This window comes from Globicephala melas, chromosome 2 (genome assembly GCF_963455315.2).
Source record: "Globicephala melas chromosome 2, mGloMel1.2, whole genome shotgun sequence".
NCBI lineage: Eukaryota > Metazoa > Chordata > Mammalia > Artiodactyla > Delphinidae > Globicephala > Globicephala melas.
Window position 1 is genome coordinate 152,329,467 of NC_083315.2, and position 26,724 is coordinate 152,356,190.

Genomic DNA, 26,724 nt, shown 5'->3' on the forward strand with positions numbered 1-26,724 from the left:
ATTTTGTTTTCAACTATAATCCAACACAGTGACAAATGTAGTAGCAAAATGCATTTAAAAAATCTCAGGACTTTCCTGGTGGCACAGTGGTTAAGAATCCACCTGCCAATGCAGGGGACACGGGTTCAAGCCCTGGTCCAGGAAGATTCCACATGACGCGGAGCAACTAAGCCCGTGCACCACAACTACTGAGCCTGCACTCTAGAGCCCGTGAGCCACAACTACTGAGCCCTCACGCCACAACTACTGAAGCCACCTAGAGCCCATGCTCCGCAACAAGAGAAGCCACCACAGTGAGAAGCCTGCGCACCGCAACAAAGAGTAGCCACCGCTCACCGCAACCAGAGAAAGCCCGCATGCAACAACGAAGACCCAACGCAGCCAAAATTAAATAAATACATAAATTTATTTTTTTTAAAAAAATCTCAGTAACAATGAACAATATGAAAGGAAACTAATCATGCTGTATTGTACTCTCAGCTTCCACTCCTATTTTGACGGAATATTCAAATTGCAATACAACATCTTCTGAAGTGAAGAAATTCTTTTTTTGTTGTCAAGAAACAATTTCCCAACTGAGACTCACTTGAACGACCAGTTGTAATCATGAGACTGTCTCTCCATGATGTCCACCCTGGCCCCAGGCACACTGCAGATGGGCCGATTCCAGTTGTCTCTAATCCTCATGTAGAGGTTCCTTGTATAGAAGTTTTCGAAATCCTGATACAATGACACAAAGTCCTGCCAAAAAATGGTGAAAATACTATAAATTAAACTGAGTTCCTTTGAAAGTTTTACAACTTCCCTTTCTGTAATGCAAAAGCACTTTAGACTAAGACGTCAATTATACAGAATTAATTGATATGGAAAACATTGGAAAGGCATCAATTCCTCATGTTATTTTTAAACAACTCAATCAGGTAAAATTCACTTAGCTTTGACCATTGAGCTGTAAGAAATGGTTGCAAGTAACTATCTGACAGCTTGAAAGTAGAGCCAAAGAATTTAGCTTAGTAAAGCAGGCCTCATAAAAATAAACCTGGTTTGTACAATTCTGTCATTAAATGGTTTTCTTTCCTAAAAACCTTAAAAACATGGCTCTTCTGCCCCACCCCCACCAGTAATATATTAGGGGAAATGCCATAAAAACCCCTATAATTCCAGTTTCAACCAAGAAAAATAATTCCAACATTAAGATTTCATCCTCTGCATATTTTCAAGGATCAAAATGAAACAAATCCAAAGAAAAATTATAAACAAGAAACACTAAAAGGTAGGTTATAGAAGGACAGCTACTTGAGGTTTCTTTCCTTGGATGGGCATTTTTTAAAAATCTCAAAATGGGACTTCCCTGGTGGCGCAGTGGTTAAGAATCCGCCTGCCAATGCAGGGGACACGGGTTCAATCCCTGGTCCGAGAAGATCCCACATACTGCGGAGCAACTAAGCCCGTGCGCCACAACTACTGAGCCTGCGCTCTAGAGCCCATGAACCACAACTACTGAAGCCCACACACCTAGAGCCCGTGCTCCGCAACAGGAGAAGCCACCACAATGAGAAGCCCGCGCACCGCAAGGAAGAGTAGCCCCCACTTGCCTCAACTAGAAAAAGACCGCACGCAGCAATGAAGACCCGGTGCAGCCAAAAAATAATTAAAAAAAAAAAAATCTCAAAATGAATTTTCATGATCAGGGATTTAAAGCTCACCCTTCCTCCCTGAAAATAAGTTATGCTAAAATTTAAGTCTGTAAAAATTAAGTCACAGTGGAGCTTTAATTAATGCACAATGTTCTGCTCAGAACACAGTGACCAGACCACACGAGGTCTACTTGAAGGTAAAGAGTAAACCAAACAAAAAGAAAACTGTACTACCGCTTTATGATAGCCAGCAAATCACTGAGCTTCTAGCCCTCAGATCTGGCTTGGGGCCAATCTAAATTCATCTTTTAAATAAGCTAGTCAAAAACATTAAAAGTTTAAGCCTTATTCTGTAAAAGATTTTCATTGCTAAAGAAGGCTCTACATAAAAGTTTAAAATTAACCTTCTCTGACATTGGACTCTAGAAGTGCCTACTAAATAAGCCTCACAGTAGATAAGAATCTCCTTAAATAAAGCTAAGCAGAGTCACGAAGAACTCAGGAATTTGTGGTAGCTGATACCATCTCTCCTGCAACTGGTTCTAACATTTACATTTCCTAAAGAGAAAATATCCATAAATAATGTGTCTGTCACAATTGGAAATTTATTACTTAAATACTATGTCCCGTTTGATAGTCTTTTCTTTCAACATACTGGATCAATTAAAACTGGAACAGAGACACCCAAATTCTAATTAAGGACTTTCCTTTAACTATTATTCACCATGCATTTATTTCACAAAGGAAAAAACAAAAAACCAGTCTCCAGTCCTTCTCAATGGGTAAACAGTACTAACTCTTCTTGATCTCATTTCTTTACAACTTCCTAAAACTGCACATCAACGTTAAAGGTATTAACTCAAATACTTGAGAGAAATACTTCATCATGGACAAGTTTTTATTAGCGACAAAACGCAGTATTTTTTGCTTTTAGTATATAAATATCAGGAAAAACTTAGAGTCCGGTCCTATCTACCAGAAGGGTTACTAAACCCCAAAGAGAAAAGGGCTGCAGACCAGAATGAGGTGAGCTTTGGGTAACCTGTGACAGAGCTGTCTGAGGTTAGGAGGGCAGGGATGGGCTCTGATCTGAACAGAGAGACCGCCAAGATCAGGGAGCTCTGCCTCTCCTTACAAGGAGAGAACGACTAAGTCCCTGAGAAGGGAACAGGCTTGCACAGTGAGGAAGTTGTCACAGTGAGGGATGTTTGAGACCCAAAGCAGGTGAGATAGATGGTAGAAGACAGGGACTTGTGGCCCGGGTAGCAGCTTTGACTGCAGTTAGAAGGTTCAGTAGAGATCTGAAGGGATGCTAACCAAACTCGCTGCAGCCTTGCGATGAAGTAAGAAAGGGGATGGAAGGGGACCACGATTTGAGGTTCTAGTTCTAGGCAATAAGAACGTCTGTTTCTAAAAACATATACACTTTACACTTTAAATATTTTAGGACTAGGGGTAAACTAGAGGACTTTTCATTCATTCTTTCAAATCTTTCAATATATGTTTGATTCATTGCTAGACTTGGGATACATTAAGGACAGGAGAGTTCTCTCTGCAAACAATGACACCCCACACCCCAGCCTGCTCCACATCCCCCTCCCTCTCCTCTTCCTCCTCAGTTTAGTCACTGTGAAATGACTTTAGTCAGGGCCAACCTAATACTCATTTGTTCAGGCACTGAACCAACATTTACTGAGCAGTACTTTCCAGGCACTTAAGCAAGGCACTGGGGATAAAAATGAGTAAGACACAACCTCTACACACTGAAGGATCTCTTAATGTAGTGGAGAGGCACACAGATAAAGTTACAACACAATATAACAAGTACTGTAGAGGGAGGCCTGCCCAGAAACAGCCTAACTGGTAGGTGAGTGGCAATGATAGAGTCAAGTTCAAACAGCCTTACGGATACCCTCCTCATGGACACCTCTGAAGATCTTTACAAACCCCATACACCAGCACATATCCATGATAAGCAGAAATAAAACCTAGCTGAGACCACCTTGGATTGTTGGGCTTGAGGTACTCACAAGTTAAGTGACTTCTACTACTGGCCTGAAAGGTAAAATTGAAATTCATGGATTTGTTAATTAGGGATCAGTAAAGACCTTACCCGAAGTAGTCTGGGGTCATCTTAATCACCCAATAAATATCCTTTATTATTTAAGCCTATTTGAGGTAAGTCTTGTAGAAAACATCCTATATATTGTTTAAAATAAATAGGCACCTATTCTACTGTCTATACAGGCCTTAAGATCACAGGGTAATCTATTAATATATAACCAGTGGGATCTGCAGCACCCCAAAACCCAACACTTTAATATATCTGCAGGAAAGCTATGATTGTTCATACCAAGTGGGATAAAAAAGAGCTGTAAAGAGCAACACATCTGTTCAGGTCAGGTTTTACCACCAAATGTGTTAAAAAAAACTTTTGGTTTTCAGATATTTTAGAGTTTTGATTGTAGATATGGGACTGTGAACCTTCTGGAAAAGTACAGGATGATCCTGACAAGTGAAATTGTGCCCCAAAGAGTTAACAGAAGTTGATAACTAAGAGAAAGTCTTGAACTTGTCTTACAGAACAACAGATAAGGGAACAGCTTGTTAAAAACCCTTTGCTCGTAAACTGCTTTCATTGATTAAGTTCGCCTTAGTTTTTTTCTTTCTCTCTTTTTGCCTCTTCTATAACTGCAGGCCTTCCCAGCTTTCACACAGCCCCAGTTGTTTTAAAGGAACTTGGAGTCTGCTCCCGCCCAGTGTAAGCTGGCTGGGGGCTGCATGGGACCACTGACCCTAAACCTGGGGCTGCGCAGATGTTCAGTAAATGGCCTTTTAACATCAGAGGGCCAGAAAACTCTACCCTCAGACCAAGCTAAGCGACTCTAGTTTGAATATGAAGAAGCATGTAACCCAAATGTGCCTGTGCAGAACAAGGATTACCTCACCTTTTCTCTGCCTTTAATCACCTTTCTCTATGCCTAAGACCACTCTTGCTTATCCCATAAATACCCCAACCTCCTTGCCTTCAGGGAGGTGGACCTGAGGCTTGTTCTTCCATCTCCTCGCTTGGCTGCCTTATGAATAAGCTCTTGGCTGTAAACCAACCCGAGTCTCAGTGTTCGGCTTGCGGCATCTCGGGCAAACAGACCTGGTTCAGTAACACAAGCATTATTCTGGTATTTACATATTTAGGCACCATGTTAACCTCTGCACGTAAATGAGTTCTGAAAGCTAATTTCAAAAAAAAGTCACAGGGGAAAAAGGTTGGGTGCTACCACTTTCAGAAGTTGACTTTATAAAAATGGGCCATGTTTGTTAAGACAATTCAGGCCAACACAGATGCATGCCCAGATACTTTTATATGATGAGGATAAAGATGATGAATAATCACATCAATAGAAACAGGAGCTCCCAATTACTGAGTACTTATGATATGTGTTGCCAAGGGCTTCACATATTTTTTCTCTTAAGTATCCCTGAACTCTCTTACAGAAGCTATTACTCCCATTTTCAGAAAGGCAAAATGGCTTTCCCACCTAGAGACCTGGCCAGAAGCAGAGCCAGGAACTGATCCAGGTCTTTTAATTCCAGAGTCTATGCTCCTAACCCTAGCCACAATGCCTCCCATTCTGTGCTGCTACTAAGTCAATCTGAAATCACTTTCTACGGCATTCAAAGCATGTTAAGACCACTGGACTATTGGCCCTCCCACCCCTTTCCTATGGTCGGCCTACAGCCAGCATGTGTGTATGTGCAAGCACACAAAGAAGCACACGTTCACACACACACACATTCACACACACAGTAATAGTGTACAATAAAACTCTTTAAAAAGGTTTATTTTGGATATAGCTTTTCAGTGAGAAATCCCAAGAGGAAATAGATGACTGCTCTATACAATGGAATATGATTCAGCAATAAAAAAATGAATTACCAAAATATACCACAACATGGATGAACCTCAAAAACATTCCAAGTGATAGAAGCCAGACACAAAAGATCACACACGGTATGATCCCATTTATATGAAATGTCTAGAGACAGAAAGTAGATTAGTGGTTGCCTAGCATGAGGTGCAGGAGGAAGGGGTGATTGTTAATGGGTATGGGGTTTCTTCTTCAGATAATGAAAACGTTATAAAATTAGCTTATGGTGTTGGCTGTACACTTTCTGTAAATAGTAATAAAAATCATTCAACTGTACATTTTAAACAGGTGAACTTTATGGTACATAAATTATATCTCAATAAAGCTATTTAAAAAAAAAATTAAGTAGGGAATTCCCTGGCAGTCCGGGGGTTAGGACTCTGTGCTTCCACTGCAGGGGGCATGGATTAGACCCCTGGTCGGGGAACTAAGATCCTGCAAGTGGCACAGTGCGGCCCCCAAAAAAGGTGACTGCTTGACTGCTGTCCTGGGCTCCACACTTACCACAAAACTATGGAAAGTAGAGCTCTTTTTAAACCCACAGAACTAAAAAAGACAAACCAATTGATAATCCCCCAGCTTAATATATCAAGCAACTATACTCATTGTTTCCAAAGATACTGCTAAAGTGACAATTATCAGAATATTCTTAGTAAGCTACTTTTTGAAGGAGGTCAAGAATAAATCCTTCCAGGAATTTGAATTAATGTATTTTAATTCTTTTGTATCTTGAAAATTAAAATATATCAAGATATAGACATATAATGTCCCTTCCCAGTATCCTATCCCTCCCATTTCTGAATATATGATCATGAACTGTAGAGGCAAATGTTAAAGTTTAGTAAGTGTGTGGTAACTATCTACCACAACTTACTCCTTAGATTTCTAGGTATTTCCTATCTAGATACTAGAACATTTTTATTAATTCAAGCTTTTACTATACCTATCACATACATGTTTCTGAACTACTAGCCTCACCTCACACACAAAAAAAACCAGACTGAGAGAAAACATTTTTATCCAAAACACCACCAATAACAGAAGATCAAGCAGTAAAGAATTCCAGTAATTTTAGCAATTTATATAAAATAGAACACATTTATGCTAACTCATCTTTATTAGCATGACCATGTGGTTCATTTCTACCCAAAGCAACATATGAAGAACTTGCATAAATAGTTTAAACAGGCTCTCTTTTGTAATGGAATGAGGGAGAAAATAAGGATGTGGTTATGAACACTACTCACTCAGAGAAATGAGAAAGTAGCAACATTATATTTGCATTTTATGATCCTAAGCAAGCACTTTCCCTCACCTCTTCCCAGTGTAACACTTAAAAACTGCCCTATCCCTCTCACTACATCTAAACCAGCATCAGAAAACAAACACGATCTGCCATAACGCTAAATGAGCCTTCCTTCCCTTCTAATAGCTGAATTTTTATAAGAAAATGGCAGAATTCAGCTATTTTAACTGCTAATATTATCTTCTGTGAAAATCCTACTAAAATGAATTTGGATAAACTAGTACAGTCCTCCCCTAAACAAACTCTAGAGGCAAATGTCCCCCTCCATCCTACATATTTCCTCCTATTATTTATTTCAAGAATTATTTCCTGGGGACTTCCCTGGTGGCACAGTGGTTAAGAATCCACCTGCCAATGCAGGGGACACAGGTTTGAGCCCTAGTCCGGGAAGATCCCACATGGCACGGAGCAACTAAGCCCGTGCACCACAACTACTGAGCCTGTGCTCTAGAGCCCAAGAGCCACAACTACTGAGCCCGTGTGTCACGACTACTGAAGCCCGTAAACCTGGAGCCCGTGCTCCACAACAAGAGAAACCACTGCAATGAGAAGCCCGCGTACCACAACAAAGAGTAGCTCCCACTCACCGCAACTAGAGAAAGCTCGCACGCAGCAACAAAGACCCAACACAGCCAAAAATTAAAATTAATTAATTTTTTAAAAAAGAATTATTTCCTGATTAACTCTATGCTACTCAGTTTACTTTTTTGTTCTACATCTGCATACAATTCAAGTACTATTTACCTGCATAGTGCTTTGCAAAGGTCCATAATTTTGAAGTGTTTATGTTCCCTCAACAAAATTAGAAACTACTTAAGAAGAAAATCCACGTGTTCCAATTCTTTTTTTTTTTTAATTTACTTTATTTAAGTAATTTATTTTTGGCTGTGCTGGGTCTTCGTTACCGCATGCTGTCTTTTCTCTACTGGCGGCGAGCGGGGCTACCCTTCGTTGCAAAGCATGGGCTCTAGGCGCGTTGCAGAGCATGGGCTCTAGGCGCATGGGCTTCAGTAGTTGTGGCACATAGGCTCAGTAGTTGTGGCCCGAGGGCTCTAGAGTGCAGGCTCAGTAGTTGTGGCGCACGGGCTTAGTTGCTCCACAGCATGTGGGATCTTCCTGGACCAGGGATCAAACCCGTGTTCCCTGCATTGGCAGGCGGATTCTTCTTTTTTTTTTCTTTAAAATAGATCTTTTTTTTTTTTAACATCTTTATTGGAGTATAATTGTTTCACAATACTGTGCTAGCCTCTGTTGCACAATAAAGCGAATCAGTCACGTGCATACACATGTCCCCACATCCCCTCCCTCCTAAGCCTCCCTCCCACCCTCCCTATCCCACCCCTCTAGGTCATCTCAAAGCACCATGCCGATCTCCTTGTGCTATGCTGCTGCTTCCCACCAGCCAACTATTTTACATTCGGTAGTGTATATATGTGGATGCTACTCTCACTTCGCCCCAGCTTCGTCCTCCCACCCCATGTCCTCAAGTCCATTTTCTATGTCTATATATTTATTCCTGCCCTGCAACTAGGTTCATCAGTACATTTTTAAAATATATATTCCATATGTATGTGTTAGCATACGGTATTTGTTTTTCTCTTTCTGACTTACTTCACTCTGTATGACAGACTCTTGGTCTATCCACTTCACTACAAATAACTCAATGTCGTTTCTTTTTATGGTTGAGTAATATTCCATTGTATATATATGCCACATCTTCTTTACCCATTCATCTGGCGGGCAGATTCTTAACCACTGTGCCACCAGGGAAGACCCCTCCAATTCTTTTACACAAAGTTAAGTACACACAGGCAGCCCCAATACTTAAACAGTCAATTTACCCTCTAGAGACAAGAAAAAGTTCCAAAGATAATGTCCTCATTCACAAAATAATTCAGATGCATCCCCACCGGTTCACTCATTCGTTCATCATACTTTGAGACAGCACCAGCTGTGCAAACTCTCCAGTCACTCCCCTGCTCAAAAATGCCCAGGACTCCTCATTGCCTACCAAACATTCAAAACACAATTTCTCATACATTCACTTTCCAGGTTCTCGCAAACATTCCTCATGCCTTTGCGTACACTTCTATCCCCTCAGCAGGAACGCTGTCTACACCACAGTCAGCACTCCCCCCCACCCCCATCTCTACATGTCAATTATTAGGTCTCTATAGTGTTTAGACACTATGAGAGGTCCCTGTATATAAAGACTTTCTAGTTTGAATATACGAATAAAACTTTAGCCCCCATCAGTCACAGCCACCATCACCTCAGTCTAGCAGGAAGATATTGGTTTGTACACAAATCATTGTAATACTGTACAACACAGTAAGTACATAGTAAGCTAATAACCTATAGTAAGTAGGCCATGCCTAAGGGATGTAAAAAAATCAACATATTGTGGACGCACCCTACCAGGAAATCTGTTTGGGATGTACAGGGGTAGAAAAAAGTGAATCAAAGAAATTTAATTTTTTTTCAATGATGAAAATTAGTTTCGCCTACTGGACCAAGTTCTGAATGCAGGGCTTTGCTTGTTTTAGCAAAAAAATATCTTTTTTTTAAATATATATACAGCAGGTTCTTATTAGTTATCCAAAACATACCTTCTTAATGAAATGAACTTGTAGGCATTTCAGGGCAATGAGAAAGAGGGCCAACTTGTGGTACCAGGGCTGTGAAGGGTGCAGAATGGTTGAGATGAGAGGAGAACACCTGGATCCTCAGTTCTCCCAGCTTCAGGATCCTCAATCCCTATGCTGATTGGTTTTGGCTTCCTAGTAGACGATGAGGTCCTTTCCTTTCCCATGTTTCTTGGTGCTTTCTCCCCCTTCCCATGTCTCCATCATCCATTCCCAGTGTTTACTGGCTCCCCTCTCAGTGTTGATCTTAATGCCACCACATCTGCCTCTCTCCTCTAATGTCCCATGAAAGTGAGACGTATGATAGACAAAAAATTTCTAACTTCTGAATCCCTTCTCTAATCTAGTGCATTCCCTGGGCTAGAGGACAACCCTCCCCATACTTCACATGCCAAGAACAAACAAGTTTGTTTTTCATAAAATCAGGCATTTTTCACTCTAATTTATTTTTTTAATGAAAAAAAAAACTTTATTATGGGATCAAGAAAATCTTTTATCATTTTAAATAATAAAATTTAAAGCATTAAAAAAAATGCCCATAAAGAAATATTTTGGTTTGGGAAAGAACATAGTGTTCCTTAGTCCAAGACAAATTAGGTTGTTTTATTTTCTTTAATCTTATTGGAGTACAGTTGACTTACAACTATTTTTTTTAAAGAGTAGATAATACATGTATACTGTACAAAACTCTAGAGGCACAAAGGAGTATGCAGAGAAAAGTGAAGTGAGGTGAATGCCGTCCTCCTCCCCAGAGACAATCAGTATCATCTGTTTACCATTACTAAAACAAGATAGTTTTCCACAGAAACAGAGTAGCTCAGCCAAATTCTGCTTCAGGGCTTGTTTTTTCGTGGAGAAGAGGCGATCTATGAACCAGACATGTATGTGTAATGTGCCTATGTGAAAACACAACATGAGTTCTGAAGAACACAATCTTTCCAGAAGACTGCAGACACAACTTGGGATACAGTATGGTATTGTGAACAGAAAGGACATGGCTTCTGGCTCTTCACAGAACTGTGTCCACATACCAGCTCTGACATTAGGCATCTTTGGGAAATGTTACTTAACCTGTGAACTTTAGCTTTCTTGTCCATAAAATAAGAATAGATTCTTGTGATGATTAAATTAAAACATGTTAAATGCTTTGGTTTCTCCATGGCTTTACCCTTGTTTTTAGCTTCCCTTGTGGAATGTTTTCATTTAACTGCATCTAGAATATTTTTTATTTTAATGTATACCCAAATATCTAAAGAAAAAAATGAGTGAAAACCGCAAGATAAGAGGCTTCCATTTACAGAATCAAAGACTAACAATTACCTTTTGTTCTTCTCTTTCTGTTGCATGGTGACACTTTTCAATTCTCCAATGCCTTAAGAAATCTCGAAGATATCCAAAGAGAGTGAGGACACCATACCCCACATAAGTAAGCACAGCAACCAGCATTGGCGTCTCTTCAAAACCTTCATTAAACGGTCTTTTATATAGTCCTCCATTTTGTGTAACATGATGTATCTAAAAGGGAGGTTAAAAATGTTTCTTTCAGTCATGGTAACAAAAAGAGTGCTACTTAAAATCTGAGTCCTTACAGATTTGCATACCTTCAGAATTCTCTAAGTAATTGTCAACCCCCCCCCACCACCACTACCAAACATCTGCTAAGTTCTAAGAGGGGCCTAATTTTTTTCTGTGGAAATAAGTTTTAAGTTATACATACTTCAGATGAACAGCAAAGAAAAGCAAGGGGAGAAGGACTGTGTAAGAACAACACTTAACACTGATTTCTATCACTTGATTTTATGCAAGAGATCCTAGAATGCTATGCTTAGAGAATGCATAATTTTCTTTGTCCTAATGAAGAAAATAAAAAATATAAAACAAAGAGAAAGCCTATCCTGAAAATAGTATATTAGCTTACAAATAATCGAAAGTAAATTCAGTTTTAGAATAAAATAAAATATTTGTAAATGTTTTACTGCCAAATATTCTTAAAGCCACCGAGCCACAGCATTTCAAATAATTATTAGCACTAGGCATCTATGGAAACACATAGTTTATACCAGCTTTGTTGTCAGTGGTAACACAAATAAATTATTCACAAAAATAAAACGCTTACATTAAGTGATCCAGCACTGTATAACGCAGGAAGAAAGTGAAATCCAACACAAGGGGAAAAACTGTTAGAGTGATCACTAACAGTCCTGAAATCATTCTGTCCTCCTTCATCTTGACCAAGTGACCTTTTCCAAACATAAGATTATCCCTACTTTCCTCTTTAGGGATATCCAAATTTTAACATACAAACACCAAGGTACTGTACTTTGATCTCATAGCTGAAAGCTGTTTACTCTTTGGTCAATTTTAATGGAAATGTTGTTTTACAGAAAAATTCCACTAAAGTAGTTTCTGCGTCAACTTTAATCTTAACTCTGAAACAACACATTGCTGTGAGGATGGTCAGTCACAATTTACCAGGAACATATTTTCTACTGAGCACTGTACTAGAGTTAAGAAGAATTCGAAAGGAATAAAAGATTCTTTCTTGGCCTCTCAGGCAACCTGATCGAAGAGCTAAATATTAGTTTGGGAAAGCTACTAGAATGCTACAAGTTAGAACAGTTTGGAAACAAATTACTGTATTTGACAAAGGAAAGACACTTGGATAGGCATGATACATGAAATCTGTTGGTAATGATTCAATTTGATGGCCTAAAGAACCTCTGAAAACTATTCATAAAACTGACTTAGGTCTTCATCAATCTCTTCCCCAGTGGTGGAATTCTGTGCTAACATTTACTGCTTAAACTTTCATGCAGGAGCAAAGTTGTAATGTGTTTAGAACAGAATAGCTAAAAATGAACCAATATCTGAATATAGAAAATTGTTTAAAAATTAGTAATAACATGTAAGCAAGCAATTAACCTGGAAAAAGCAAAATCAAGAGCACTTAAAACACAAGAAAAATAACATTCTGATTATCTTGTTTTTTAATAAATTTATTTATTTTATTTATTTATTTTGGGCTGCACTGGGTCTTCCCTGCGGTGTGCGGCCTTCTCATCGCGGTGGCTTCTCTTGTTGCCGAGCGCGGGCTCTAAGTATGCGGGCTTCAGTAGCTGTGGCATGTGGGCTCAGTAGTTGTGGCTCATGGGCTCTAGGGTGCAGGCTCAGTAGTTGTGCCACATGGGCTTAGCTGCTCTGTGGCATGTGGGATTTTCCCGGACCAGGGCTTGAACCCATGTCCCCTGCACTGGCAGGCGGATTCTTAACCACTGCACCTCCAGGGAAGCCCCTGATTATCTTTTTAAAAAACTATATCTAAAAATACTTTGCCATAAGAACACACCAGTACCCAACTCACTGTAACTCTGAAATTGTTTACACTATTTTCTCTCAACTGAACATACTAGTAAAAGGTAAGGCAATTTTCAGAGCTCCTAAGTCTCTAACAAACGTGTGGCAGATTTATATGCCAGGAATGCTGTGGGTGGATCTCTTTAAAAGGAGATCCACCTTTATTTCAGACACACCCAAACCAGCAAGACCAAGTATATTTATACAGTTGGTTGGACTGACTAGGAAGGAGAAAGTTAAATCATTAGTTTGCTTTTAAATATTGTGTGATTCTATCATAGCCTCACTTAATAAAATTAAATGCATTTTAAGGAACTGAGATTCAACTATGAAGTAACTTTTACAATGTGGCCTCAAAGCACAGTTCACTATGATCATTCACAGAGTCAGAATGGACAGACCAACTGACATGCAAACTTCTGATAGGTGAAAAAGTCTTAGAGAAAACAAAATTACTTGATCTTCAAATGCAGATGCTAAATGCTATCTCTGACATGATTCAAATAAAAATAATGGTATTACCATCTTATACGTGTATAATATTCTATAAGGGAAAGCACCAGGCTTATTTTGTTCACTGCACAACTAGCACTCAGGATAGTATTTATTAAGTGCTAACAAATAATAAGTACTCAATAATGTTTCCTTTTGGGAACTCCCTGGCAGTCCAGTGGTTAGACTCCGAGCTTTCACTGCCAAGGGCATGGGTTTGATCCCTGGTTGGGGAACTAAGATCCTGCAAGCTGCGTGGACTGGCCAAAAAAAAAAAGGAAAAATAATAACGTTTCCTTTTATTACTATTAGTATTACAGAAAGTGGCACCTTATAGGAGCTCAACAAGTATTTGTAAATGAAAATACACATTTTGCTCTTTGCTCTGTCACAGAAGGGGTTAACTTATGATGATTATACAATTAATATTAGAACATTTCTAGAACCCATATCTGATACCTTCTAGTCTCAACTGGACTGGAGATCAAGTTCACTCTAAACAAACACAGTCTACAAACACTTACAGAATATTTCATATTCCGGATTCACCATGCAAGAGGGCTCTTAAGAGGCCTTTCAGTCACTCTAACTTGAGAATTACACTGTCGACAAGGCAATCAAGAAAAATATTAGCATATCACTCCCTCCAGGTCAAAAAATTTCACATTAAGCAGACACGAGTGTGACACTCTGTATTATTATTCAAGAGAAGTTTAAGAACACCAATGAATACCAAGACACATTTGCCTGAACAGTAATATTTTTTCTAGAAAATGAAGAAGGAAAAAAAAAAGGCAAAGGAAGAAATTTTTTTAAAGTCGACTAAGCACACACCATAAAACATGACTTTTAGGAGGGCCATGGGCAGAATGTTAGAGGCTGAGTGTTTGTGTCTCTAACCCCATTCATATGTTAAAGCCCTAAACCCCCAGTGTGAAGGTATTTGAAGGTTGGGCCTTTGGGAGATAATTACGTTTAGGTGATGAGGGTGGGACCCTCTCGATGTGATTAGTGCTCTAATAAGAAGAGAAGACAGAGATCTCCACTGAGGAAAGGCCATGTGAGCATACTATGAGAAAGTGGCTGTCTACAAGCCAGGAAGAGGGTTCTCGCAAAGAACTGAACCTGCCAGCACCTCTGATCTTGGACTTACCAGCCTCCAGAATCGTGAGAAATAAATATCTGTTGTTTAAGCCACCCCATCTATGGTATTTTGTTATAGCAGCCTGAACTAAGACAGAGGTAAAGAGACATAATGCACATATCCTACCCTCAATTGGTTCAGGAAAAAATAAGTGTGAGAGTGTGTGTGTGTGTGTGTGTGTGTGTGTGTGTGTGTGTGTAGAGAGAGACAGAATGATGGAGAATTTCTTCATGAACCATTTGTGAGTCAGTTGCAGTTATACTGTACCTTTATCTTTTAATACTTCAGTGCATATTTCTAAAAACAAAGATATTCTTTTACATAACTACAGAACAATTATCAAAATCAGGAAATTGCTAGAATACTAATACGTACTTTATTTAGATTCCGCTAATCGTCCTAAGAGTGTCCTTTGCAGCAAAAGAAAGTCCTGGAAAATGTATTGTATTCTCTCTTTAGTTTCAGAAAAGAAAAAAAAAAGGGGGTTTTCATTACTCTGTAAAATGACTTAGAAGGAATAATCCTGAGCAGAGGTTTCAAGAATCCCATGAAAGGACACAAAGTAACTATGCAATTTTGGGGAAGTAATTATTGGAAAACAGAAGCTTACATTCCTGACATAGATACAAAATCACATAAGCATGATTTTTTAAAGCAAATAAACACATTCCCGCTTAATGTGACAGCAGGATGACAGAACCTGCCTATCACAACAGAACCTGCCCAACTGGTAGACAGCTTGGGACATTATTTTAAAAATTAATGTCCAATATGAACCACCCATTATGCATCAGCAATCAAAGGACTGTTATGTCTTTTCCTTTAAATGAACCCTATTCATTTCCAGTGATACGCTGTGTTGTTCCTTAAAATAAGTTCTGCTGAAATGGTTCTTTATTGGAATTTTACTGAAAATATACTAGCCTCTCACTACTGCCTACCACTCATACTAGAGAAAATAGTTTGGAGCTTCATGCCCATCACACAAGCTGTGCCACACTCTGAACATATATTTCCAGAAGTGTCTTCATTTTCTTGGCAGGCAAATTTTGAAAAGTTGGGAGTCCACATTTTTTCTTGCAATCAGGATAAGTTCCCGAATTTTTGTGGGTAAGTATCTCGTATGGAATGGACTAAGGAGTGCTTCCAAAGCCAGCTGTGAAAAAAACCTATATTTTGACATTACCATATTCCTACTGAAAACTCAAAAATGCAGACCTCCAAGTATATATGCACTGCAGGATTTCAGTCAGTGTCATCCTGTGCACTCTGGGCAGTGATGTTCTGCACAGGAGTTATTATTTTCACTTGCCACTCACAGCTCTGTAGCACTTCCCTATCTCTAGATAAGCATCAAGGTATGACAGACGGATGTAATAGGAGATTTGCGTACCAGTGCAGTTCTGCCACAAATTCCATGTCTTTTTCTGAGCTCTGTTCCACTTCTAACATGTTCTAGGCCTGTAACACCGTGCCCTCCACTTTGGCTTTGTAGTTGACATGAACTGGAAAGGCAACCCAGTTTGCATCAGTCTCCCTTCTCTGGGAATACTCCCTTATACCAGGGGTGGGTCCCTGGTGGTCACATCTGTGCAATATGACCGATTTCCTGGGTCATAACTGACTGGCACAGCAGTAGGCACCTATGCCAAAATGAACCCAACAACCCTCTCTCGTGGGGATTTAAAATTTCAGTGGGGAAGGAGTCTGAAGGACACTGGACTGCCAACGTCCTGGAGAAAAGGTCCATAAACTCCTGTTGCCAAGGTGTCAAGCGCTGTGTTATTTCCTGCCATTTTACCTTTTCTGAGTTGTTCATCAATTCCTCCCTACTTTTTCCTTTTCTTTTGTTGTATACCTATCATCCTTGCAACAAATCACCTTTTTGTTTAGCTAGAGTCAGTTGCTATCAACTGAAAGAAATTTAACAGATACAGACTCTATGTTAAAATTCTTAGAACTTCTTTTCTGCACTTACTGAACAGGTTTTTATATGTTGGCATAGCCTGCAAACTTTTACGTCTTTAGCAAATTTTAAAGAATGGCTCCCCACTTTGTCAATTTTGTGCATTTGGAATATTGTTGACTGTCTTATCTAGGATAAGGGATACCTGGTTCAAAATCCTAAGTACTTACTTCCCTATATTAAGGGACATCAGATTCTATTTGCCCGCTATAACTAACCTCTTCCCAGGTTCTCAATAATACCCATGAAGATAGAGCCAAAAGAGAAAAAAAGTCAGAACTAGTATTTTTTTTTAAAAAGGGCAATATAATGCCTCAAATCAAAATTCAGACAGTATCTGTCTGCTAAGCTCATCTAACTACAGAGAATATGCTCATAACCGTTAAACAAGACTAACTTTTCACAGTAGAAAAATCACAAACTAAAGGGCAAGTAATAGACTATTTAATATAAGATTTTTTTTTTTTTTTTTGTGGTACGCGGGCCTCTCACTGTTGTGGCCTCTCCCATTGCGGAACACAGGCTCCGGACACACAGGCTCAGCGGCCATGGCTCACGGGCCCAGCCACTCCGCAGCATGTGGGATCTTCCCGGACCAGGGCACGAACCCGTGTCCCCTGCATCGGCAGGCTGACTGTCAACCACTGCGCCACCAGGGAAGCCTTAATACAAGATTTTAAGGGAACTGGAAGTGGAGCCTGGGAGCCTTGACATTAGGAATGAAGTCGAACCTGGATCTGGAGCCGGGTGGAACCAAGTCAGTCAGCCCCACCTGTGCTGCCATTTGGGGAGCCTCAGCCTGTCCACCCAGGGTGTCATCAATCTGGCTGTGGTGGGCAACCAGGACCCACAGCCCCACCCCCTGTGGAGCCTCCAGTGGCCCAGTGCCAGGCTATGGGCAAACCCCTCCCCCAGGTGTTTCAAGAGTCCCACCTTCTCCAGGGGCACCTCCAGCCTCAACAACACAGGGCCCTTGTGGCCAGACAGCATATGGCCAGTTTGGCCAAGGAGAGGTACAGAATGGGCCAAGCTCCACTGTTCAGATGCAGAGGCTCCCTAGGTCTCAGCCATTTGGATTAGTCCCACTGGCTCCCGTGGTCCGCCAGCCAGCTGTGCTTCAGCCCTATGGCCCTCCCCTGACAAGTACAAAGGTGACTGCTCAGCTGGCCAGAATGCAGATCAGTGGTGCTGTGGCCCCAGCGCCTCCCGCTCTGGGTCTAGCCTATGGTCCGCCAACACCACTTGCCTCAACCTCAGGAAGTTTCCCTAACACCGGTCTGCATGGCTCCTACCCTCAGGGCCAGGCCTCTCCCCTTAGCCAGGCCCAGGGTCATCCTGGGGCCCAGCCTTCCCAGCAATCTGCCCCACCACAGGCCTCCAGCTTCATATCCCAGCTTCAGGGGGTCCTTGAATGCCTCTGATGACTGGTCCACTCCTGCCTGCACAGAGTTTGGGGGGGCCCCCAGGGAGCGAGCCCAACCATGTGTCCTCACCTCCTCAAGCTCTGCCCTCTGGCACCCAAATGACTGGGCTCCCAGGACCACCACCACCTATGCACTCCTCCCAGCAGCCAGGCTACCAGTTGCAACAAAATGGTTCCTTTGGACCAGCCCAGGGCCCTCAGCCCAATTATGGAAGTCCCTACCCAGGAGCAGACACTTTGGGCAGCCAGCCAGGAACACCTCAACTATTGCCTCCTAAGCGCCTGTACCCTGATGCCATCCCGAGCCCTATTCAGGTTGCTGAGGATGACAGGAACAACCAGGGTTCAGAGCCAATGGTTGCTGGTGTATGGGGCCAGGTGCCACCCTTAGTCAACACCAACTTCCTGGTGAGAGACCAAGGAAATGCAAGCCCCCGATATATCCGATGCACATCCTATAATATCCCTTGCACATCTGAAGTGTCTAGCAGGCTCAGGAGCCCCTGGCAGCTGTCATCAAGTTGCTGGCAAGCCTGCCCCAAGAGGAGGCTTCACCATATATTGCTGACCACGGGGAACCTGGTCCTGCGTGCTGCAATCGCTGCAAAGCATACATGTGCCCCTTCATGCAGTTCATTGGGGAGGGAGGCGTTTCCAGTGCTGCTTTTGCAGCTGTATCAACGATGTTCCCCCCCAGTATTTTCAACATCCGGATCGTACTGGCAAATGTGTGGATGCTTATGACCGTCCTGAGCTATCCCTGGGCTCTTATGAATTCTTGGCCACTGTAGATTGCTGCAAGAACAGTAAGTTCCCCAGCCCTCCTGCCTTATCTTCATGACTGATGTCTCCTACAATGGCATCAGGAGTGGTCTTGTTAGGCTCCTCTGTGAGGAGCTCAAGTCACTGTTAGACTTTCTGCCTAGGGAGGGCAGAGCAGAAAAGTCAGCAATTCACGTTGGCTTTGTCACCTATAGTAAGGTGCTCTGCTTCTACAATGTGAAGAGCTCATTGGCCCAGCCACAGATGATGGTTGTATCTGATGTGGGTGACATGTTTGTGCCACTGCTGGATGGCTTCCTGGTCAACGTCAATGAGTCTCGGGCAGTCATCACCGGCTTATTGGATCAGATTCCAGAAACATTTGCAGACACAAGGGAGACGGAGACAGTATTTGCTCCTGTTATCCAGGCTGGCGTGGAGGCTCTGAAGGCTGCTGAGTGTGCAGGGAAGCTATTTCTGTTCCACACCTCCCTGCCCATCGCAGAGGTCCCAGGGAAACTGAAGAACAGAGACGACAGGAAGTTGATCAACACAGACAAGGAGGAGACTCTGTTACAGCCTCAGACAGGTGCCTGTCAGACACTGCCAAAGAGTGTGTGGCCCAAAGCTGCTGTGTAGACCTCTTCCTCTTCCCCAGCCAGTATGTGGAAGTGGCCATGCTCTCTGTCATACCCCAGCTAAGTGGTGGCTCTGTCCATAAATATGCTTGCTTTCAGGTGGAGAATGACCAGGAATAGTTCCTTAGTGACCTGGTCAGAATGTACAGAAGGTCACTGGCTTTGATGCTGTAAAGAGGGTCCCGACAAGCACTGGTATCCGTGCTGATTTCTTTGGGGCTTTCTACATGAGCAACACAAAAGATGTGGAGCTGGCTGGGCTGGATGGGGACGAGACGGTGACTGTGGAGTTCAAGCACGACGACCGGCTCAATGAAGAGAGTGGAGCCCTCCTGCAGTGTGCCCTGCTCTACACCAGCTGCGCAGGGCAGTGATGGCTCCGCATCCACAACCTGGCCCTCAACTGCTGCATCCAGCTGGCTGATCTGTACTGAAACTGTGAGACTGACGTGCTCATCAACTACATGGCCAAGTCTGCATACCGGGGCCTCCTGAACAGCCCCGTGAAAATTATTTGTGACACTCTCATCACTCAGTGTGTCCAGATCTTGGCCTGTTACAGAAAGAACTGTGCCAGCCCCTGCTCTGTGGGATAGTTGATCCTTCTTGAGTACATGAAGCTACTCCCAGTTTACCTGAACTCTTTGTTGAAGAGTGACGTCCTGCAGCCTGGAGCTGAAGTCACTACTGATGACCGTGCCTGTGTCCGACAGCTAGTTACCTCCACGGACATGGCTGAGACCAACGTCTTCTTCTATCCTCAGCTCCTACCATTAACCAAGTCTCCCCATTGAGAATACCACTGAACCACAGGCAGTTCGAGCATCTGAAGAGCATCTAAACAACGGGGATATATATTGGGTTGGCCAAAAAGTTCGTTCGTTTTTCATAACATCTTATGGAAAAACTTGAACAAACTTTCTGGCCAACCCAATATTTGCTGGAGAATAGGCTCAACCTCTTCCTCTGCGTGGAACAAGTGTCCAGCAGGGTGTTGTCCAGAGGCTCTTCGGCGTCTCCTCCTTCAGTCAGATCACCAGTGGCTGGAGCGTTCTGCCAGTTCTGGATAATCTGCTGTCCAAGGTGCAAGGCCTCATTGATAGTTTGAGGGCACAGAGATGATGGTACCTGAAGCTTATCATGGTGAAATAAGAGGACAAGCTGGAGATGCTGTTCAAACACTTCCCAGTAGAAGACAAGAGCCTGAGCGGGGGAGAATCCGACGTGTACCCTGTCTGTCATATGCACACAAACACTTCCCAGTAGAAGACAAGAGCCTGGGCAGGGGAGAATCCGATGTGGACCCTGTCTGTCATACGCACACAAACACCTCCCAGCAGAAGACAAGAGCCTGGGCGGGGAAGAATCCGACGTGGACCCTGTCTGTCATATGCACACAAACACTTCCCAGTAGAAGACAAGAGCCTGGGCGGGGGAGAATCCGACGTGGACCCTGTCTGTCATACGCACACAAACACCTCCCAGCAGAAGACAAGAGCCTGGGCGGGGAAGAATCCGACGTGGACCCTGTCTGTCATATGCACACAAACACTTCCCAGTAGAAGACAAGAGCCTGAGCGGGGGAGAATCCGACGTGGACCCTGTCTGTCATATGCACACAAACACTTCCCAGTAGAAGACAAGAGCCTGAGCGGGGGAGAATCCGACGTGGACCCTGTCTGTCATATGCACACAAACACTTCCCAGTAGAAGACAAGAGCCTGGGCGGGGGAGAATCCGACGTGGACCCTGTCTGTCATATGCACACAAACACTTCCCAGTAGAAGACAAGAGCCTGGGCGGGGGAGAATCCGACGTGGACCCTGTCTGTCATATGCACACAAACACTTCCCAGAAGAAGACAAGAGCCTGGGCGGGGGAGGATCCGACGTGGACCCTGTCTGTCATATGCACAAGGAGATTTGGCAGCTACCAAGCTATAGTAAGTGGGTAAACAGCATAGGGTCCAGGCCAGCTTCCAGAAGATACCCCAGGACAGCAGAGAAATTGGGACAGTTCCATATCTTATAAGTTATGTAAGTTGACCTCAGTCTCTTTGGAGGAAGAGGGAAGAATAAGGAGACACCTTTTTTCTGGGCTCAAGTATCCGACCACCCTATCACATCCTGCTGTTGGAAGGTGCCCCTATTCCCTCACTTTACCCTCCTTTTTCTAACTAATCCTGTCGTAATGAATGGAGTTTCTCAGTTCACTGTATATGATTTGGTGCTGGAGGATTTGGAGCCACCCAGACCCTCGCAATATTATGTGTCCCTTTGGACCAGCCTCCAAGAAGAGAAGGGCAGGCGGGAAGGAGTAGGGATCCCAGGGGGAGGGGCTGCTAATTCATCTCAGTGTAATCAACTTCCTCTATTAGGGATAAACATACATACAGGTGCACAGGAGTCAGGTATAGACCATACACAGTAGACAGAAAAGGGGTCAGTTTTCTAGGGCCTGGAAGTCAATAGCCAACTCAAGAGTCACTAAGGGTGGTTGACTAGCTTTCTTGCTCTGCTTCCACTGTTCTTTCTCTCTCCTGCAATGATTGGTGACCGCTTGGTGGACAGAGGAACATCATCAGAGATGAATGAGCTTGGGAACAGAGTTGTAAAGTGTATTAACACCTGGGAGAGGTATCAGCCTCCTTTCCAGCTGGAGAGGCCCCAGCACTGGATGGTTCTGTAGGGAGCCTGGCCATCAACTTGCAGTACCTCACAGAGCCAGCCCGCATCCCACTCTGAGCTGCTGCTGGAAACACTGCTCTCCAAGCTGGGGGCTGCTGGGGAGAGAGGCAGAGGTGGCTAGTCTCTCCTGCCAGGACACCACTCAGGCTTTCGTACTGACAGAGTGGCTGACGGTTATCTCCCAACCTGACCTGGCTGCGGCCGGACAAGGGCTAGGCTCAATGGTGGCCAGGCTTGCCTGCTCCCAGCCTGGGATACCCCTGCTCTGGACCTCTCATTTCTCTTCATTAGTTTATTTTTCAATGCACCTTTAATTTGCAAAGAAATAAACTAAGATGTAGGGAATTCCCTGGCGGTCCAGTGGTTGGGACTCCACGCTTTCACTGCCGTGGGCCTGGGTTCAATCCCTGATCAGGGAACTAAGATCCTGGAAGCCATACGAAGCAGCCAAAAAAATAAAATAAAATGTAAAAAAAATTTTTTAAGAAAATTGACTGTTCAGGAAAAAAAAACCCAAACCCCTAGTTAGAGCTTTTCCTCATACCGTACTGTGGAAGAGACAGCTAACTCGCCCCTTGTATATATTCTCCGTAAGTTCCCATTGGTAATAGACTCTCTCAGTTTTAGCTGGGTACAAGGCTACCCAGCTACAGTCCACATTCCCAATCTCTCTTGCAGCAAAAGGTAACCATGTGAGGAATTTGGGCCAATAGGAAGTGAATAGAAATGATGAGTACCAGGGCTGGATTACATCCTTTAAAACAGCAATTGCTTTCCCTCACTTCTCTTTCCTTCTGCCTGTGGCCTAGAACATAGATGTGGTTGAAGATGCTAACTGAAGACAACATCCTCAAAGACTACAAGACAACAGAGAAGATACCTCATAACCTACCTGCCCAGGACTACCTGTCTATCTCCAGACTTCACAAAGAGAAATCATTTCCATCTTGTTTATTTGAATGTCACATTTATAGCAACAAAAACAAATAAATCAGAAAACAATATTGAGACTTTTGCTTCCAAGTTGGAGGTAATATGTAGAGGCAAGCCATCACTTTCACAGAAAAACTACATAAAACTGAACAGATTACTCAAAACAAGAAGTAGTTTTAAAGACAATGAAGAATTGTTTTCCATGCAAAGAGAACAAGATGACCTAAAATTCCGAAGAGGGAAAAGCCTTTCCTTACTGAGCTGAAATTGCTAGTCATTTTCTCTCCTCGTGGTACTTGCAGAGATTGAACAGGAACTGACCATAACTGGACTTGCCAAAGGCAGAGAAACTCTACCAAGAGAAAGAAAAACCAACAGAGTCTATAACAGCTATATAGGTTAGTATGAAGAGTCACAGAAAAGTGACCAGTTTTCTGCATAGGACGTTTACTAAGTGCTGGAGAAGCTGGGGAGATGGACTAGAAAGGTGACTTGAAATCAACCACAGTCTTACAATGCTTAAGAGGTAAAGTCATACCAGAGGGAGGGGCCTACCACAAACACACAATGGATCTCATCCTTGAGACACTGTACTCACTAGAGTGAACTGAATCTACCTAAAAACTCAGCCCAGGACTTCCCTGGTGATGCAGGGGTTAGGAATCCGCCTGCCAATGCAGGGGACACGGGTTCAATCCCTGGTCCGGGAAGATCACACATGCCATGGAGCAATTAAGCCCGTGTGCCACAACTACTGAGCCTGCACTCTAGAGCCCGCAAGCCACAACTACTAAGCCCATGTGCCACAACAACCGAAGCCCGCGTGCCTAGAGCCTGTGCTCCGCAACAAGAGAAGCCACCGCAATGAGAAACCCGCACACTGCAATGAAGAGTAGCCCCCACTCACCACAACCAGAAAAAGCCCGTGCACAGCAACGAAGACCCAACGCAGCCAAAAATAAACAAATAAATTTATTAAAAAAAAAAAAAAAAACTCAGCCCAGCCCACCCAGCTCAATCCCTGGTTAGATGGAGGTGCTCAGGCCCTTGCCATATCTAAAATAGCAAAAGGCAAAAATAACACTGACTTTAATCTCTGCAGGTATTTTTTTTTTTTTTTTGGCAGTACGCGGGCCTCTCACTGCTGTGGCCTCTCCCGTTGCGGAGCACAGGCTCCGGATACACAGGCTCAGTGGCCATGGCTCACGGGCCCAGCCGCTCCGCGGCATGTGGGATCCTCCCGGACCGGGGCACGAACCCGCGTCCCCTGCATCGGCAGGCGGACTCTCAACCACTGCGCCACCAGGGAAGCCCTCTGCAGGTCTTTTATTCACAGTGTCCAGCAATCAATCAAAAAATCCTGCTTTCCCAAGAGGCTGGGAGAGAAAATAGGAGTATGACTGAAAAAGAGAAGGCACGGTATACAGTAGTCTACAGTCACCTTATATTTCAGTACTGCTAGTCTTGGGAAATCTCTCACCCCTTGATCCCTCCCTTTAATTTCATGTCCTCAGAAGTGTAGATTCCTGTTAAAGTTTTTTAACATTTCTAAAACTGCAAGAATAATTTTCAGACATCAAAGACTCCCCTAGGAACCCAGAGCCCCCTTTTTACCAAAGAGCTCAAAATCATCATAATCATCTCATTCTTTTCACTCATTCAACAAATATTTCATTTCTATCTATATGTCAAGATCTGTACAAGGTATTTGACCATACAAATAAGAGACAGTCCTTTTTCAAGTCTTCAAGAATTCTGCATTTTTTAAGAGAAAAAACATGCAAAGATCAACATGATTTTTGAGATAAAAGAATAAAGAGGGCTTCTCTGGTGGCGCAGTGGTTGAGAGTCCGCCTGCCGATGCAGGGGACACGGGTTCGTGCCCCGGTCCAGGAAGATCCCACATGCCGCAGAGCGGCTAGGCCCGTGAGCCATGGCCACTGAGCCTGTGCGTCCAGAGCCTGTGCTCCGCAACGGGAGAGGCCACAACAGTGAGAGGCCTGCATACCGCAACAAAAAAACAAATAAAAAAAAGAATAAAGAAACTATTTTAAGGGATACTGTCTAAAGGGATTTATATATAAATGCAGAGGACGAAAAATGCACACAAAGTGAGAAGCATTTCTATTACAAGCAATTCTCAAGTTGTCTCACTTTTCTTCTTCACATTACTAATGACAAAACCAAGGAAAATTTAAGCTACTTGTCCAGTCACAAGAAAGTTAGATTCAAAGTCAGGACGAGAATCCAAGTCTCTACATTTTCCATTTGTTACCATTTCTTAGTCATATTCCTGAGATTTTCTATGAATCAAATTTTCTTTTAATTATTTCAGAGATAATACAACTTAAAATGATTGTTTTAAAATTATCAGTGGCTTAAAATTAGAATTTAAACTCAACCTTCGTGCTCATTTTTGCTATTTCATATAATTAGCTATTTTTGCTATTCATATTATCAGCTATACATGGATTGAGATAAATGGATATGAGTTTCGTTTCCCCTGCTAAAAAAATGTCTGTTTTTAGGAAACCAGAATGAACGCTAATTAACTTAGCTGCCCTGGAAATAACCTGCTTCCTTTGCCTACATACAAAGCCACAATTGTACGGGAGGCGATAAAGATATTATCCTTTAGCATGAACAGCAGAGGTCTCCAACAGATACTTCTATCACAGTCTTCTGTCCATTTTAACACTGGGTTGTCTTTTTCAGTTTTGGCCGTGCTGCATGGCGGCTTGTGGGACCTTAGTTCCCCGACCAGGCATTGAACTGAGGCCACGGAAGTGAAAGCGCCAAGTCCTAACACTGGATCGCCAGGGAACTTCCTTGGGTTGTCTTTTTATTGTTGAGTTATAAGAGTGCTTTATACATTCCAGATAACAAGTTTCTTATCTGCTATATGATTTTCAAACATTTTCTCATTCTGTGGATTGTCATGTCACTTTCTTCATGGTGTCCTTTGAAATACAAGCTTGTAATTTTGATCTAGTACAATTTATCTACTTTTTCTTTGGTTGCTTATACTTTTGGAGTCATAGCCAAAAAAGCACTGCCTGATCAAAGTCTATAAAGGTTTATACCTATGTTTTTTCCTAGGAATTTTATAGCTGTAACTCTTATATTTAGGTCTTTGGTCCATTTCGAGTAATTTTTCTGTATGTGGTATAAGGCAGGGATCCAAGCTAGTTCTTTTACATGTGGACGTCCAGTTCCCCCCACACCATTTTTTTAAAAAGGTCATTCTTTCCCCCCCTTGAATTATCTACTCTTGTAAAAAAAAATCAACTGACCATAAATGTAAGGGTTTATTTCTGGACTCTCAATTATATTCCACTGATCTCCAACTTTGTTCTTCTTTTTCAAGACTTGGTCTATTCTGGGTCCCTTACATTTTCATATGAATTTTAGGATCAGCTTGTAAATATCACCAGAAAAACCAACTGGGATTTCAATGAGTTGCACTGAATTTGTAGATTAATCTTAATATTAAGTCTTTCAATCCCTGAACATCGGATGTCTTTGCATTTATTTAAATCTTTTTTGATTTCTTTCAAAATGTTTTGTAGTTTTCAGTGTACAAGTCTTGCACTTTTTCTATTGCATTTTTTCTAATCATTTAATTCTTTTTGATGCTATTGTGTGCAAAAGTTGTGCTTTGATGACATTAGGGTAATCACTCTATATGCTAAGGTCATAAACATTTTCTTTTATATGCTATAGCTTTATATTTTTTGATGTTCACATATGAATATCTAACAACCTAGGACTGATTTTTACAGAGTGGTGTGAAGTTGGGATCTATTTT

At 42.4% G+C, this 26,724-nt stretch overlaps 1 protein-coding gene and 1 pseudogene across 2 annotated transcripts in view; one reads left to right on the forward strand and one right to left on the reverse strand.

Annotated features, from left to right (window-relative positions):
* The window catches only part of SPTLC2 (serine palmitoyltransferase long chain base subunit 2), a 116,294-nt gene that overhangs the window by 78,077 nt on the left and 11,493 nt on the right, over window positions 1-26,724 (reverse strand). For both annotated transcript variants that reach the window (XM_030831896.2, XM_070045000.1), the window contains exons 2-3: window positions 10,838-11,032; window positions 587-741 (exon numbers count right to left, since the gene is read on the reverse strand). In XM_030831896.2, the coding sequence (XP_030687756.1) occupies window positions 587-741; window positions 10,838-11,032 (350 nt within the window). The remainder of the gene's footprint in view (window positions 1-586; window positions 742-10,837; window positions 11,033-26,724) is intronic.
* LOC115839651 (protein transport protein Sec24C-like) lies at window positions 14,720-25,706 on the forward strand (annotated as a pseudogene).